At 43.8% G+C, this 18,193-nt stretch overlaps 1 protein-coding gene across 3 annotated transcripts in view; it reads right to left on the bottom strand.

Annotated features, from left to right (window-relative positions):
- UGGT2 (UDP-glucose glycoprotein glucosyltransferase 2) overlaps nucleotides 1-8,287 on the bottom strand; it is a 379,277-nt gene extending 370,990 nt beyond the window's left edge. For all 3 annotated transcript variants that reach the window (XM_068267932.1, XM_068267930.1, XM_068267931.1), the window contains exons 1-3: nucleotides 7,975-8,287; nucleotides 7,311-7,393; nucleotides 5,395-5,519 (exon numbers count right to left, since the gene is read on the bottom strand). In XM_068267932.1, coding sequence (XP_068124033.1) covers nucleotides 5,395-5,519; nucleotides 7,311-7,393; nucleotides 7,975-8,102 — 336 coding nt within the window. In that variant the 5' untranslated portion in view covers nucleotides 8,103-8,287. The remainder of the gene's footprint in view (nucleotides 1-5,394; nucleotides 5,520-7,310; nucleotides 7,394-7,974) is intronic.
- Between the last annotated feature and the right edge of the window lie 9,906 nt (nucleotides 8,288-18,193).

Raw genomic sequence — 18,193 nt, forward strand, 5'->3', positions numbered from 1 at the left:
ACCTTTGGCCTACTTAAAATGAACTATGAGTGAGATGTGGAGTGAACTGTGGTTAATCTTTAAAGAGGAGCTGTTTGGTATAAGGTCTCAGAGAAAAAAAAAACACATATCAGTAGCTAAATATTGGCTGTACTTACATTACATATGCATTTCACTGTCCACGTTTGGATTTCACAGAATTTTTATATAGTATTTGCAGAGATTGATGCTCCTGACAGCTCATGGCAGGTTCCATGTTTGTCTGTCTTGTATGAAGCCAATTGTGATGTAATATCCTCCCTTACCCTGCTTCCTGATTGATGATTCTTTAGCCCTCCCCAAGTTCCAGCCCTCAGACACTCCCACCAGTCTCTGGGCTAATGGGGCATATTGTCTGTCACTCAGGGGGTGGGGTGATCATGTTGTCAGTGGGGGGGGGTGGGCCATCGTCCTGGGAAGGCTGTCAGATGAACAGAGGTGAGCCGTTTTAGTTCTATACTGGGAAGTCCGGATATTTTTAATGATTCGGATGATTCGAATCGGATCACTGAAAAGATCCGGATCTTTGAACTGAAACTTTGAATAATTTGCAGCAGAGTAAGAGAAGCTGCAGTTCCTGTTTTTTCCAGACATCCACTGTGAACCGAATCCTGGATGATTCGACTCACAAAAAAGATCCAGATCAAAGATCCGAATCGTTCATGATCCAGACAACACTACAGTGCAGTGAATATTAATTAGCCATGTGGCTAGGAACAATAGCAGACTGTGCAGTATACTCTAATGCAGTGTTTTTCAACCGCTGTTCCGCGGCACACTAGTGTGCCGTGAGATGCTGCCTGGTGTGCCGTACGGCAGGGGTCCCCAAGCACCGGGCCGCGGCAGGACTGGCCTCTCACTCCTCCCCTCCCTGCGGCTCCTGTTAACCTTATCATGAGTGGGCAGCCGCTTGTCCGATTAGATTCCCCCGTAGCCGCTCTCCTCAGTGGCATCTCCTATTACAGCAGCGCGCTCGACGGCTGCTGTGATGAGCAGGAAGCGGTACGGCGGTTCCCATGGTAATGGCGATGCATATCGCCGCTACAGGAAGCCGCTGTACCGCTTCCTGCTCATCACAGCAGCCGCCGAGCGCGCTGCTGTAATAGGAGATGCCACTGAGAAGAGCGGCTACGGGGGAATCTAATCGGACAAGCGGCCGCCCACTCATGATAAGGTAACAGGAGCGTAGGGGGGAGGGGCACTACCTCCCCATACTAGGAAGCTATACTGGGCACTATACTAGCTATACTGGGCACTACCTATACTGGGCACTATACTAGCTATACTGGGCACTATACTAGCTATAATGGGCACCATACTGGGCACTATGCTAGCTATACTGGGCACTATACTAGCTATCTGGGCACTACCTACCTATACTGGGCACTATACTGGCTATACTGGGGCACTACCTATCCATACTGGGACTATACTAGCTATACTGGTCATTATACTAGCTATACTGGGGTAACTATACTAGCCATACTGGGGCAACTAAACTCCCTATACTGGGGCAACTATGCTAGCTATGCAGCCGCACCCCAGCCCCCCCCCCCCCCCATGACCTGCTGCGCACAACACTGTCCACTAGGTCACGCAAACACCCGCGCCCCCCCTCCCCCCCCCCCCCCCCCGTTCCCCGGAGAAAAATTTGGTCAGAAAGTGTTCCCCGGGCTGGAAAAGGTTGGGGACCACTGCTTTAATGCAACATGTGCACTGTGAACAGCACATTGATTTTTCAGTGCTGTGACTTGGGCTGCTGTTACAGGCTGCTGTAACATGAGCCTGTAACGTCCCACTGTGAAAGCAGCCTTAGGGCGGGATAGGGAAATGAAGGGGAGGACCTCCCTGCACTCCCTGTGCAGTGGAGAGAAAAAAACCCTCCCAGCATGCTCTGCAGTATCTGTTATGCGGCCTGCGGCCTCGTTAGGAGCTTGGGGATAAAGAGGATTGCTATTTAGCAAACAACAAAGTAAGAGAGATTTTTAACTTCAGTATTGCCTTTTTGGCTTCCTTCTGAACTGTTTAACACAGGGGAATAAAGGTTTAAATTAGCTTTTGTAGCCTAACAGTTACTCTTTAAACTGAACTATATTTCAACTTTGAGGAATACAATGTGTGCACCTGCAGTTTGTATATTCCAAGTTGGCTCAGATTCATCTTCCTCACATGGGCGAGACATGTCTAGGCGTGTTTTTCTAGTGATGACTTTCTTATAACACTGTTCTATGTAATTTTGTATCTTCTTTGTATATAACTACAAGAATATATATATTTTTATTAAAAAAAAGGATTCTGATTTAGGACTCATTACAGAAAAACACCTAACAGATCCCTTTCAGGTTCCATCCTGTCCAAGAAATGAGCAGGAAGTAATTAGGCAACAGAATGTACTGAATAACCTCATTAAGAACGAGCTTGCAGTTTTGAAGAACAATATCACAATATGCCCAGCGGACAAAGAAGGAGGCATTGTGATCCAGGACACCACGGATTACAGGAAGGAAGCAAACAGACTACTTGAAGACCAAAAAACAAAACAAACATATCAAATGAAGGGGAAAGCCAAAGGAGGAGTTTAAGAAGGATATGGAACTATGGTAAAAGAAGCATACAGTAAAACACAAAGGAAATGGAGTTCATTGAAGTCAGATTCCCAATGGGACCCCAGAATAAGCCAATTGTAAAATCCACACACCCATCATCCAAAAAAATAGCAGGTGCAATGGCAGACATTTACAGTCATTTGTACAACTTAAAAAACTGTGCAAATACCCCTTAACCTACGTTATTTTAGATTAAAAAAATTCCTGGAATCTGCAAATCTACCCATGATTTCACTGGAGATTTTAGCATCGCTTAAACCCCTTGATAGTCGTGAGATTCTCAAAGCTATTTTAAGAGCAACAAGTCACCAGAAGTAGATGGGAATAGTTACTATAAAAGGTTTGCAGAAGTACTTGCCCATCCTCTCTCAGAAGCCTTTAATGAAGCAGCGCTTCCAAGGATCTCAACTTTTTAAAGGCTTCAGTGTTCTCCCCAGAAATTTTTTCCAGCCGGGTGGTATGAAAAAGTAGCCGGGTGGTGGAAGGTTAGGTTGGGCGCCACTAGGTGGGGAATCGCGCGCGCCCCCCCCCCCCCCACAATAAATTGACAGGCTAGGCTCTGTCTTTTGTACTGGAATCTCTTAAAGGGATACTAAACTGAAAAAAATTAGACTAGTTACTTACCTGGGGCTTCTTATAGCCCCCTAAAGTCCTCCTGCTCCATGATCGCCATTCCACACTGCTCTGTTCCTTAGCCCTGCAGCTACTCGATCATGCTCCTGTGACCAGGAGTGTTTTGCCCATGCGCAGTAGCAATTTTTAGTTACCGCGCAAGTGCAAAACGCTGCCGGTAACGGGAATGTGGTGGAGGAGGCAAGTGACATGTGGCTGTGCATGCAGCGTTCAGAGAGGAACACAGCGGTGCGGAATGACTGCAAGGGAGAACAACAACTAAAGGGGCTGGAAGAAGCCCCAGGTAATCACTCTGTGCCTCTGTCTGCCATTGCCCTGGGTGAGTCTGTGGCTATCTGTACTCTGGCTCACCCCCCCCCCCCCTCCCAAACTGCAGCTCCCTAACACCTGTGACACTCACTTCTGGCATCAATCAGGGCTGTGGAAGGCAGTGGTAGAACTGGAGAATTGTGGAGTCAAAGGGGTTAAGCATCCTAAGGTTCTTGGGGGGGGGGGGGGGGGGGGGTTAGTGTATAGTAGCCAGCGAGATTACACAGAGATTACATACACGCTGCTGCTGGGACAAGCACAGGGAGAGGAGGACAGCGTCTGGCTGGACATGCCACAAACATCAGAGTTGCGCGTTATTCTGAGTACAGGGAGAGGAGGAGGAGGACAGCGTCTGGCTGGACATTCCAGAGCCGCGCTTCCTAGCTCATGTAAGCTGCTCGTACAGAGAGAGAGGAGGACGACAGGACAGCGTCTGCAGGACCTTCCGAGAGCCCTGCTTCCTCTCTTCACTCAGAGCTCATGTGTGAGCTGCGTAACGTCTCCTGCATTCCCCGCCCCTCCACACAACTGCCGGGAGCTGAGGAGGTGGGCGGAGATAGTGTCTCTGAGTGACAGCGGCTGGCTGCAATGATACAGCCACCGCTGATCACTGATGAGCCGCACAGAATGGGATAATTTTACCCGGGCGCTCGGGGGAGATCAGCCGGGCGCTCAGAAGAGACCAGCCGGGCGGCGCGCCCTGGTAAAAGGCTCTGGGGAGAACACTGGGCTTCTATAAAGACAACATCTGGCAAGGATCCCACCAATCCAGGCAGTTGTAGACCCATCTCCTTACTAAATACTGACCTTAAAGCAGACCCAAACCAAACTTTTTTTAATTCAAAATATTTAGTTGCACCACTCTGACACATACAAAGATAAATAAACACTCCTTCAAGCCTATGAGCATTTCAGTGCATGCTTTTCACCCTCCTCTTTGCAAAACTAGGGTTATACTGGGGGCAGCCATTAGCAATTCCTCCTTTGCTGGACACCATCTACTCTACCAGTTTGACGGATTATTTGCCGGCAATATGAAAGGAAGGGAGGGGTTTCTCCAATAAATGTAAAATATTTTATATTTGTCATCATACAGCTGAAAAAAAGGCTGCTATTTATTATTATAATTTAGAAAATAGATGTTATTTCTGAAATCTTGTATTTTTAGTTTGGGTCCACTTTAAGCTTTATGCCAAGGTAATAACCAACAGACTGACGCAGGTCACCGATTCATCCAGATCACGTAGGCTTCACATAGGCTTCATCCAAGGTAGACAAACGAGTGATGGGACTAGAAGGATCCTGAGCCTACTCCAAAGACTGGACTTCTGTCGGAAGCCTTCTCTTCTCTTTGTATGTAGAGAAGACGTTTGACAGGGTCCGCTGATCCTATTTAGCCGAGTCCCTCAAAAATATGGGTTCTCTGGTTTTATTCTTCAGGTGATTTTATCCCTGTTTTCGTTTACATCAGCTTTAAAGACCCTGTACGGTCACCAGTCAGGCAATGGTGCCAAAGAGGTCATTGTATACTGAGTGTATAGAACCCTTAAAGCGAACCTTAAGTCACCTAAAAAAAATGAGATGAACTCACCTGGGGCTTCCCTCAGCCCCCAGCAGACGATCGGTGCCCTCGCAGCTCCGCTGTCCCAGGACCCGCCGGCGACGACTTCCGGTTTCGCCGTCACCGGCCGACAGGCATGGGAACGCGAGTGATTGTTCGCGTTCCCAGCCTGTATATCGCCCCCTATGCTGCTATTGCGACAGTGGTCTGAGAAGTGCTCCACTATTACATTTCCCAGACACACAGCTGACTAAAGAGATAAAATACCTGCTGGGACATCTGAAGAGCGGGAGCATAGGCTCTTATGGACAATGCAAATTTCAACAGGGAGAGCTGCAGGTCTGGAAGAAACTGGCCAGCTTTCTTTAATATCAGGTTGTAGTACTCCGAATCTGGAAAAAGAGAGATTGAAAACTTAATTGTAATCATTATCGAAAACATGGTCTCAGAAAACAGCCGCCACATTTCTATATACAATTATTATATACAGCTATTTCACGCTTATGACACATATTCAAATAACACAAAAAGTGCTAATGTGTCCCATTATAATCTATATGTTGTTAATTAGAATCTCTGTCTATATTGCACAGATTGATGGAGTGAATCTATTATACAGGAGCATTTGAAAAAGGCTGTGAAAAGAAGCCCATTACATCAATATCTTTGTTCACAATGGCATGTATATCAAAAGCCAAGAAAATGTGGCCAGTGGTTTCTTGTATTCTCAGACTATCTTACTGGATTTGCCAATTGTTTGCCGCAGCTTGTCAAATGCTAGAAGAGTGTCAGCCATAGCAACGAGTATTCTCTATTTCTATGTAAATGCCCGACCACACTTAAAAAGCACCTGACAAACATTTTAAAGACATTTGGCAAGCATTCCAATGGACTCACAATACAATACTGCCAAAAAGCTCAGGTGAAATTCTTAAGATGCACGGCTAGGAAATGTTGCCCCTGGACTCAAGTATGAGCTCTCATTAAACTCTGTGAAGAGTGCACACCTGGGCATTTGCATGGTTACCTAAACACGAACATAAAGAGAGACTTAAGCCTTGTACACACTAGCAATTTTGATAAGCCAATCATTGGTCAATTTTACCAGCTCCATGTAGTGTGACCATTTACCTATATAATCTGCATAGAATTGAAAATCTGTTTGGCCCTCATACTACATGGAGGTGGTAAAATTGACCAATCATTGGCCAATCAAAATTGCTAGTGTGTACTAGCCTTTAGTGATGATCACCGGTTTGGCAATCCAATCACTGGTGCATTGCTTCATAGACAAACACACAGTGTGGTCTTGCTGCTCAAACTGCAAGGTTAGTCCACCAGGGAGTCACTGCATAGGCCAAACACTGCCAGCTACCATGCTGAGGCTACAGACATTATGCCTCTGATCACACTTTTTGATCTTCTGGACACAGTTTCATTCACTGTAAGGCACAGTGCATTCAGAGCAGACTGGTAGCAGAGTGCAGGCATGACTTCTGCAGTGTCTCAGAAAGGGAAAAGGCAGCTGGCAGTAGTAAAAGGAAGTTCTTTATTTAATGCATGCACCATGGCAACTAGTCCCACAACTTCAGTTGTGGGGCTAGTTGCCATGGTGCATGAATTAGGTGCTTGGATGGTGCGCTTGAATATCCACTCAGTTATAAAGGCTGAGAGAAATGTTAAAAACAACTGAAGTGAGAATATGGAGGCTGCCATATTTATTACCCTATTACACAATACCAGTTGATTGGCAGCCCTGCTGACCTATTTGGGTGCAGTAGTGTCTGAATAACACGGAAAAAAAGCTACAGTTAATCGTGTCAAATATGACATTAATATCAGAAACACCTGATCTGCTGCAAGCTTGTTCAGGGTCTATGAGTAAAGGTGTTAGAGGCAGAGGATAAATACATATGGCAGCCTCCATATCCCTCTTGCTTCAGTTGTCCTTTCAGTGGTTAGCACCATTGCTCTGAAGCACAAGGACCTTCAAGATTAATTCCCACCTAGGACACTGTCTGCATGCAGTTTGAATCTGTTTCCTAACACAAACCAGAAGTAACTGGTAGGTTAACTGGCTTCCCACTATCTTGGTCTTAGACTGTCCTGAAGCAGCATTTCATAGCGTTATTACAGCAGGTAGACCTTTATATGTCTCTTACTTGGAGTATCATTTCACTTACCTTTGCCTTTATAAATAGTTAACTCCTGCACTGTGCCCAAAAATTGCCAGAATTTATCATTTCCTTCCTCCGCAATAAATTCACTGGAAACAGAGAATAGGCATAAACACAACATATTTTCAGTAATAAGGAAAAAAAAAAAATCACACAGTGCAAGAACATAAACATGAGAGAAGACAGCATGCTTAAACCTACATTATCATTATATATACTGTGGATATTCAGTTAAATAAACTCAGCATATCACCTTTTAATAAATTAGTATGACACAGTATAAAGTGTAGATAACAAGGGTAAGAAAGAAATTAAAACACAAAGAGCTATCCTGGCCAAAACACGCAAAATAACTTGAATCTTCTCTAAAATTAGGCCAACCTAGCAGGTTTGTTCAATACTGATAAACACGTTAATATAACACAGGAAATATATTTTGGTCCAGGATACTGATACTTATAATCACATTGTGCTAAAATAAATACTAATGTAACAACATACATCCCAAGGTATGCATGTTCTAGCTGAACACAGTAACCAACAACAGGTAGAAGCCAAACACTCTCTGGAATATAAGGAAACACAGAGAGGATGCTCACTGGGAACATTATGTAGTCAGTGTAGTGAATGGCAGTGATTTGCAGCATGTATTTCTACACCATTACCACACCTGGCCTCCAGCAGGAGCGGGCTCTCTGGCCATTTGGCAGCTAAGCTTGCAGTCACTCCCTTTGCTGCTGCCTGTGTAATGATGCTGGAAAGGAGGATGGCGATGTGCAGGGCAATCAGTGCAGCCATTCTCTACAGACTCTACACGGGGGAGGAATGGAAGGAGTAACTGTATCACTGAATTATTTCCTTGGCACACGGGGGATCACTGTGCACAGTGGCCGGTCAGAGCAGCTGGTCCCCCCGGTGTGCACAGACAGGACACAGCGCTCACTGCCAGCCAACCAACAAGTTCTTCTGCAGCCGCTTCCGGGAACCCCAGCCTGCTGTGCAAGACCCTCGCTGCGTGACGTCATCGCGGATTGCCATTGGCTGCTACGAGCCGCTATCCTCTCTTCTGCTACCAATCAGAGCATGGCAGCTGTCAGCTCACAGGAGCAGATGCTCAGTGCTGGTGAGCTTTAGGACACGTGGATCCCGGGGGGCGCTGGGGAGAGAGAGTGGGTGGCTGTGTGTGTGCACTGTTCGAGTGGCTCCTGTGAACACCGGACGGGAATAGCCCTCCTGGATACGTAGATGCCGTGCGCGACAGATTTTCCAGCTCAGGCGTGCATTGATTGTTGCCATTTAAAAAGGCACACTGAGCTGTATGCTGAATTCAGTTCTAGCACACCTGAAGCGAGAGGGATATGGATGCTGCCATTTTTTTATTATTTTTTTTTAACTATACCAGTTTCCTGGCAGCCCTACTGATCTATTTGGCTGCAGTAGTGTCTAAAAAACACCAGAAACAAGCATGCAGCGGATCTTGTTAGATCTGACAATAATGTCAGAAACCACTGATCTGCTGCATGCTTGTTTAGGGTCTTAGGGGTCCATAGATGGTACAATTTTTTTTTAAATTTTTTTTGTCGATTAGATAATTTAGTTTGATTATTCTGTTAGATCGAATAAAAAGATTTTTTCCAGCATGTCCGATCAGATTTTTCTCGAAAAAACGGGATAATCGTTCGAATTTCTTGATCGAAAAAAAATATTTTCACCTTTCATTCAATTCGATCATTTAGATTGAATAAATGGAATAATCGAACATTTTTATTGTACCATGTATGGCCACCATAAGGTTAAAAGTATTGGAGGTAGAGGATCAGCAGGATAGCCAGGCAACTGGTATTGCTTAAAAGGAAATAAATGACAGCCTCCATATCCCTCTCACTTCAACTGTCCTCTAAAGTGTCCCAGAGCTGATTAAAAAGAAAAGTGTTACACATACCTGTGGCTTCCTCCTGCCCCATCCGCACAGATCGATCCCACGCTGCCATCCTCAGCCTTCTCCTGCGCTGGTACTGGGTCCTATAACTTCCTCCAGCCGTGTTGACGCAAGGGAAGTACTCTCTTCATGTATCTCTCCAGCAGCCGCCAACTGGAGGAAGTTACGGGACCCGGTACCGGCGCAGGAGAAGGCTGAGGATGGTGGCTTGGGACCGATCCTTGTGGATGGGGCTGGAGGAAGCCCCAGGTATGTATAAAACTTTTATTTTTAATCAGTTCTGGTTTCCTTTAAGCATAGCTCTCAAACTGTTCCTCCTTGGCAGCCAAATCCCTGTTCCTGTCTCTTCTCTTCCAATGTCACCAGGGGCGTAGCAATAGGGGTTGCAGAGGTTGCAACCGCATCGGGGCCCTCCCTCAACTACAGTTTTAGCTCTCTATTGGTCCTGTGCTCATAATAATCACTTCTATAGATACTTTGAATAGTAGTAATCATTAACAAACTGTTTCCCATCCCCTTCTTGCACCTCTGACACTGTAGTTGCCGTTGGCAGGTTTTGGTACGTCGTATCAGTTGTTATATATATGTATGGAGTGCTTGGGGGGCCCCATTGTAAATCTTGCATCAGGACCCACAGCTCCTTAGCTACACCACTGAATGTCACCTCTTTTGGCTATATATTTATAAATATATCCTCTAAATAGTAGTTATACTAAGGTGTAGGTCTTGTTTAATTTTTGAAACATTTCCTTGTCTGTTACAAGTTGTAATAGCAATGAAGATTAGTTATTAAAGAATAGATCAGTAAAGCAGTTGCAACTGGAAGTGTGATGATGGCATCAATAGAAGTATAGTGGTGGATCCTCCTGATGGGAGCTGTGTCCTGCATGTGGAATCGAGGACTAACCACACACGTCTGGGTGCAATAGTGCTTATGATTCACAACAAATCAACAAATGACACAGAGAGCCGAGTGAGTGCTGCTACTCTGCCAGGCAATGCATGCATGTTATCGAATATTTGTGTAGAGGGGGTACAAAATAAAGCATTGTTTTGAAATATTGGGAGGGCAGTGGCTATCTTGGGTATGTGCTGCCTGTGGGGTGGGGGCAGGTTTTAGACTTAACGCTAACTAATGTGCCCATACACTAATCAATTCCGTGCAGACTTACAACCTGACCTAACTAAAACTGTCCATTTACTAATTGATTATCTGCAGACTTACCACCTAAGTAAAACTGCTTATACACTAATCAATTCTTGGCAGGCTTCCCAACTAACTAAAACTGCCCATACACTAATTGATTTCCAGCAGACACACTGCTCTCACACACTGCACCAATTCTGAGAATCCTACTTAAAGGAAACCTCATTTGAAAGAAAGAATTGCCCATATACTTACCTGGGCCTTCTTCTAGGCCCCTGAAGTCTTTGTGGTCCCTTGCTGTCATCCCACACTCCGCCGTTCCTTCGGTGTCACCCTCCAACGCTGTATGTGGGGTACAAAACTCCATTTTAATTTGTAATCTTAAAGCAGACCTGAGCTCAGAACTTACTAAGTGCTCTAAAAGATACACAGCAGCATAATAACCTTTAAAAGAAAACATTTCTTTGTTACAGCTGATATAAATACTGCAATAAATATGCAGAGTGTCTACTTCCTGCTTTTGTGGAAACAAACAGAGAGTTAACATCCTGTGTTGACAAATTAGCAGCTCTGCTATGGCAGAGGAGATTCCTGAGCTGGCACAATTGAAGAGATCAAATTACAGTGGTGATTAGTCACAGATGGAGGGGATTCGACAGGCTAAACTCTCTGAACAAATACAGGGTGCATTTCTTTTCTGCAAGTTTTCCTTCTGTCATGCGCAAGAGTGCAGGTCCACTTTAAACCTGCAAAACACAATGGCCTCAATTCTGGTAACGTTTACCGTCCATTTTACCACATAAGTGGTATGGTATTTTACCGCATGTGGTAAAAGCAGTTTGCTATTCTGGTAGATTTTAGTATATTTACAGCATGCGATAAATTAGGTCGGTACTTATCCGTTAGCCGGGCGCATCCTCTAGGTGGCGACAAAACTCCACCAGAGTTACATCTTTCCCTACTATCCATGTCGGCCTGGAGGGGGAATAGTAATTAGCGCCACCTGCCGGATGCGCCCGGCTAACGGATAAGTACCATTAGGTCATAAAATGTGCAGTATTTTACCAAAAATTGGAATTCTCATGAAAAGTAGGAGGCACGTTAGCACATAATTTACCGATCAGTTTAAGACTTGCCTGTACCTGGCGGTAAAGTCAATTTAGATGCATTTTCAATTTTTAGTGGGGTTCCTATTCCTGTTTTAGTTTCAGGCTATGTAATGGAGAATAGTAGAAGTAAAACTCCAAATATTTACTGGATTTTTTTTTATAGGGGATGCCTATAAATATACTTTCCATAGGCTACTACATAAGCAGATACACTGAACTCCCCCCCCCCCCCCCCCTCAAAAGGAAAAAAAAACACCTTCCAAAGACTATCGTAAATTATGGAAGACAATTAAAGTCTATTATTATTATTTTACCACATGCTAACCGCTGAAATACCCCATGTTTTACCACTCTTTCCGCACGTTTTACCACATGTTCAGGAATGCGGAAAAAAACTTTAAGAATCACAAAAGAAAACCCTGAAAATACAGCATGAGGTATTTTACAGACAAAAAAATATTTACCGCACATAGCTACCAGAATTTAGTCCAGTCTACAGAACAATTTGTCTTTTTAATTTGCCTTTGAAATATCCCTTTGTGAACATGTTTCTTGATTTGATTAACTGAACTCATCTTCTGCAAAGGAAAGGGGAGGGAAGGAGAATCTAGAGACCTCTTGGAACAGACCTGCCTCGGGGGAATACAAGAGAACTCAGTCAAGCAAAACATCCAGCAAAACTGTTTTTTTTTTCTTCCTGAAAAGGGTCAAGAAATGAGATTTGGGGAGACACTGTATAGGGATGGGAACTGATTGTCATCTCATTTGTTCTAAAACAGTTAGATTGGGTGATCTTTGTGTATTTTCTGTACATATGGTTAGGTTCAGTAAATATGAAGAGATAAAGCTAGGACCTTGAATGCATAATGGGTGCGAAGATAGTAGCTGAGAATTCCCTTGTTATATTCTGAAATCCATTGGTCCATTTCCAAGCTGCATACAATGTACAGTGGGATGCGAAAGTTTGGGCAGCCTTGTTAATCGTCATGATTTTCCTGTATAAATCGTGGGTTGTTACGATAAAAAATGTCAGTTAAATATATCATATAGGAGACACACACTAATATTTGAGAAGTGAAATGAAGTTTATTGGATTTACAGAAAGTGTGCAATAATTGTTTAAACAAAATTAGGCAGGTGCGTAAATTTGGGCACCACAAAAAAGAAATGAAATCAATATGTAGTAAATCCATCCTTTTGCAGAAATTACAGCCTCTAAACGCTTCCTGTAGGTTTCAATGAAAGCCTGGATTCTAGTTGAAGGTAATTTGGACCATTCCTCTTTACAAAACATCTCTAGTTCATTCAGGTTTAATGGCTTTCGAGCATGGACAGCTATCTTTAACTCACACCACAGATTTTCAATTTTTATTATTTCGGGTCTGTGGACTGATATGGCCATTCAAGAACGTTGTACTTGTTCCTCTGCATGAATGCCTTAGTGGATTTTGAGCAGTGTTTAGGGTCGTCGTCTTGTTGAAAGAACCAGCCCCGGCGCAGCTTCAGCTTTGTCACTGATTCCTGTACATTGGTCTCCAGAATCTGCTGATACTGAGTGGAATCCATACGTCCCTCAACCTTGACAAGCTTCCCAGTCCCTGCACTGGCCACACAGCCCCACAGCATGATGGAACCACCACCATATTTTACTGTAGGCAGCAGGTGTTTTTCTTGGAATGCTGTGTTATTTTTCCTTCATGCATAACGCCTCTTGGTATGCCCAAATAACTCCATTTTAGTTTCATCAGTCCACAGCACCTTATTCCAAAATTAAGCTGACTTGTCCAAATGTGCTTTAGCATACCTCAAGCGGCTCTGTTTGTGCTGTGGGCAGAGAAAAGGCTTCCTCTGCATCACAGCATCACCTTGTGTAAAGTGCGCCGAATGGTTGAACGATGCACAGTGACTCCATCTGCAGCAAGTTGGTGTTGTAGGTCTTTGGTGCTGGTCTGTGGGTTAACTCTGACTGTTCTCACCATTCGTCACTTCTGTCTATCCGAAATTTTTCTTGGTCTGCCACTTCAAGCCTTAATTTGAAACTGAGCTTGTGGTCTTCCATTTCCTCACTATGTTTCTAACTGTGGAAACAGACAGCTGAAATCTCTGCGACAGCTTTCTGTATCATTCCCCTAAACCATGATGGTGAACAATCTTTGTGTTCGGGTCATTTGAGAGTTCTTTTGAGGCCCCCATGTTGCTACTCTTCAGAGAAAATTAAAAGAGGAGGGAAACTTACAATTGACCCCCTTAAATACTCTTCCACATAATTGGAGTGCCCAAATTTATGCACCTGCCTAATTCTATTTAAACAATTATTGCACTCTTTCTGTAAATCCAATAAACTTCATTTTACTTCTCAAATATCACTGTGTGTGTCCCCTATATGATATATTTAACTGACATTTTGTATCCTAACAACCAATGATTTATACAGGAAAATCATGACTATTAACGAGGTTGCCCAAACTTTCGCATCCCACTGTATTACAAATGTGCATGATTCTCCATCAACATGGAATTATTTGTATCTCTTTTACCATCCCTAGTGTTCATACATTGTACCAGCAACATAAGTTATGTTTTCTGATGAGTGGAATAAATAGCCAAATACAGTTTCTAGCATTTATATACAGTAGCATTTTTAATTTTAAAACTATAATGAGTTTAATCTGAGAATAAAGTTACCGTAAGTTCACACTATGTTATGCACAATGCTAGAACATGGGCATTACCAAAAGTGCACTCTGCACAACATAACGTGCATGTTAGTTTTCACAGCTTGAAGATTGCTATGGTAGCATCTCTCTAACACACATTATCCAGAAACGCAATCACCCTTACCAATCTCAGGCTCCTGCGGCGTCTCCACGCAAGCATCTGGGGTCCACGGATACTGTTCCCAGAGAGCTGCCAGAGTGGCATGGATGCCCGACTCCCATCTCCTTTGGCGTGCGCATGCTCTAAGGAGCACATACGTTTCCTGTAAGTTCTTATAGAGTTCAGAGGGGGCAGGGCTTCAGCACCAGCATGAAAGTCGGTATTTAAACCTTAACCAAACGGTGCTCAGTGCTGTTCTTTGTGACTTCTGTTACCAGTCTGTCTGTCTGTCCAGTCATATCAGTTCAGTCACACTAGTCAGCTTGTCCTGTCCAGCAAGTCCTGTCATCCGTCAGCCTGTCCTTTCAAACCAGTCCAGTCATACCATTCAGTCTGTCACGCCAGTCAACCTGTCCTGTCATATTAGTCCAGTCATGCCCAGGGCTGTGGAGCCAGAGTCGGAGCAATTTTGGGTACCTGGAGTTGGCGGTTTCAGTAAACTGAGGAGCCGGAGCCCGATGATTTTTTTAACCAAATCCATAGCCTTTGTAAAAATTAGTCTAAAGAGTCAGAGTCGAGGAGTCGGAGCAAGTTTGGGTACCTGGAGTTAGAGTCGGTGGTTTCATAAAATGAGGAGTCGGATGATTTTTGTACCGACTTCACAGCCCTGGTCACTCCAGTCAGCTTGTCCTGTCATATCAATCAAGTTATGCCAGTTGGTCTATCCTGTCCAGCCAGTCCTGTCATCTGTCAGACCAGTCCAGTCATGCCAGTCTGTCTGTCCTGTTCCACCAGTCACGCCATCTGTCAGTCTGTCACACAGTCTGTCTGTTCTGTTCCACTAGTCCCGTTGTCCAGGCAGTCCACTTATCCAATCATGTCCTCTTCCTTCCCTCACTACAGGGTTCACCCCTCCTGTTCTTTATGTCACTGGTGGGGAAGTTCTAGAGCTATGACATGGTGGGCACTAGGCAGCAAAGTAGCCTGTCGTCCATTAGGGGTGACAGCCCATCATCCCTTGTGGGGGGTTCTCTGGTGAAGACCCGCGTTCACTTAGACTCCACGCCCTGAGAGTGCCTGCACCAACCATCAGTGCCGAGATCAACAGGGTCCTAACAAACGCACTGTAAAAAGTGCATCTGGATACCGCGGTGCATTACAATGCAGAGATTTGAACATGCCCATGCATATTCTGAACATAACCATAGTGTATTTAAATACATGGAAAATACAGTACTGTAATTCTTGTAAAAATAAATAGCACCCAAAGAACGTCTACCTTGTGTCCCAAAAAACAACTTAGGTGTCATAAGTAGAGATGGGACAATTAATCTGTTGAATCTCTGAATGCTTGTAAAGATTCAGGATTTGAAGATTTGAATCCTTCCCTTCCATTTCCACAATCTGAATTTGTCAAAACCTGCAGCGACAACTGTGCCCACCGCAGAGGGGAGAAGTAACTCACCTCTTCAGGATCCACACGTGGCCCATCTTCTTCCTCCTAGACGTTCTGTCTAATTGGTAACAGCTTTGCCTGTGGTGCTTATGTGATCAAAAATGGCGCAGGGACAATAGAGACAGGACATCAGTGCGTAAAAATTATGTCCATAATGTCCATTTCCGGGTGAACCAGTGAGTTAATTACCTATTAAATCACTGATCCCATGTTAGGGTACAACGAGGATTCAATTATTTATAACTTACGTTCCACCCTTGGTTGTCTTGAAGTGAATCGATAATTTCTCTTTTTACTAAAGAATCCATTCTTTCCCATATTATGTGCTGCCATGTTATACGTGTGTCGCTGATTAAGATAAAGACTTGGTGGATCTGGTAGAAGAAATGAGGTTTAAAGGCATGTATTTTGTGACTACACTAAATATGTTCAGAAGCCTCTACCAAATGATTACACTGCTGAGATGCCTCGGCTATTGAAATGAATAATGTATTTTGAAACAATTCAGAATTTCATAACCTTTTCCCCACATTACTAGATCTGTTTGGATCATCTATTTTGCTTTTCATTTCTTTGGAAATGCAGCTTACCATGCTGAAGTGACACCTCAGTAAGAGTATTACTCGATAGTGCCTGCACCAACCATTGAATGAGCACACATTTGTCTTACATATTTATTTTTCATTATTTTGTCTATTTAATTTAAATCTATGATGTGACATGTAAATCTGGAAAGTTATTTGTGAGAATAGGTGGATTATGGCTTTGAGTCATTTGTGTTTTTCCTATCTTAAAGTGAAAAAAAACTGCAGTCTGGAGGTAGATGAGGACATGTTCCAGATATTTTGCATTTTCTTCGATGTGACATTTCACTTTAGAAGTAGGCACTAAGTTCATCAGTAGGGCTTTGGACCATTAGGCTGCTTTCACAGTAAGACGTTACAGGCGCCTGTAACGCAGCCCACCGCACAGCAATGAAAAATCAATGGGCTGTTCACAGTGCCCACGTTGCGTTACATTGTAACGCAGCAAGTTGAAAGTGCTGCATGCTGTGCGTTATACGCGGCTAAGCCACGTTAGACTGTTTGCACATGCTCAGTGATGTTGGAGGAGGAGGTCTCCCCCTCCTCCTCAGCGGCCAGCCACATGGCTAATTAATATTCACTGCACTGTGACGTGCAGTGTTTACTTCTTGGAGCGGCCGCTCTGTGCGGCGATTGGCTGGTGGGACCACGTGATGAGGATCATATGGTCTCCGCATCGCACAGCACAAAAAAGGCACCCCAAGAGCTGCAAAATGCAGCTCTTGGTAGCGTCCTCCTCCAGCACCACCAGGCGTTGCGTTAGGGGCACGTTATGCGACCGATAACTTCCCCTAAAACGCAACGTCCTGGTTGGAAAGAAACCTCACATGTAAAGTCTGCATACTCATCCATACATTGTTACTTCACTACTTTGTATTCTATAGTTGAACACTGTAACGACCTTGTGTAACATTGTTCAATTTCTGGAAGGTAAGCAGCAAACAAATCCATCTTGTGCCACAGAAAACAACATAAGACATTGGCCTCTTTTCACAATGGGCAGGATTCACAAACCTGTTTTCCCGTTTTCACCTTATCTATGTTACAGTTTTAAGCTTCCGAAGAGGAAAAATATAATTAAGGTAAGGAAAGTAATATTGCAATGAAGTTAATCAGGAACAACTTACTTTGAGGCCTCATTCACACCTAAGCGTTTTGTGTTTTTGTGCGCTGTGTCTTTTCCCCCTCCCGGCACGCCACTGCACGCTGCACTTCTGGTAAAAGCGCTTTTCCAGAGCGGTTTTGTAATGACTCAAGTCAGGAAGTGAACTCTTTGACCTGGAAAAGAATAAATACAATGTATTTATTCTTAAAAACGCGAGCGCAATCACTGCTCAAAGCGATTTTGTGACCGTTTTGCATTTTTCCTATACCTTCCATTATAGCAAAAACGCCCTAAAAACGGTACAGGAACCGCTTTGTTGACCGCAAAGTGTGCGCAACACGCTGAAATGAACCTTCTCATAGAGATTCATTGCACAAGCATTTTATGGGCAATTTTAAAAAAAGGGCAAAAAAACGCCCTTAGTGTGAATGAGCCCTGAGTGACTATTTTGCTTGTAAATGTGCTGAAAGGTTATTTTTGATCAATTAGGTGATAAGTCATTTGTGTGAAGTTTTGTGAATAGAGCCCAATGAGTTACAGCATGTGGTAACAAAGTTTAGAAAATGATTGACTGAAGTATGTCCACATTCATAATGTTTTCTGCCTGAAATTACCATTTACGGAAAAAGTGGGGTAAAAAAGTGATAAAAGTCTGGTAACATGTTAGTATAAATTTGTTATTTTACAGGTAAATTCAGCATATTCCTTGATTAAAATAATGAGTGAGGAGTA

Source organism: Hyperolius riggenbachi, chromosome 2 (genome assembly GCF_040937935.1).
Source record: "Hyperolius riggenbachi isolate aHypRig1 chromosome 2, aHypRig1.pri, whole genome shotgun sequence".
Classification (NCBI taxonomy): Eukaryota; Metazoa; Chordata; class Amphibia; order Anura; family Hyperoliidae; genus Hyperolius; species Hyperolius riggenbachi.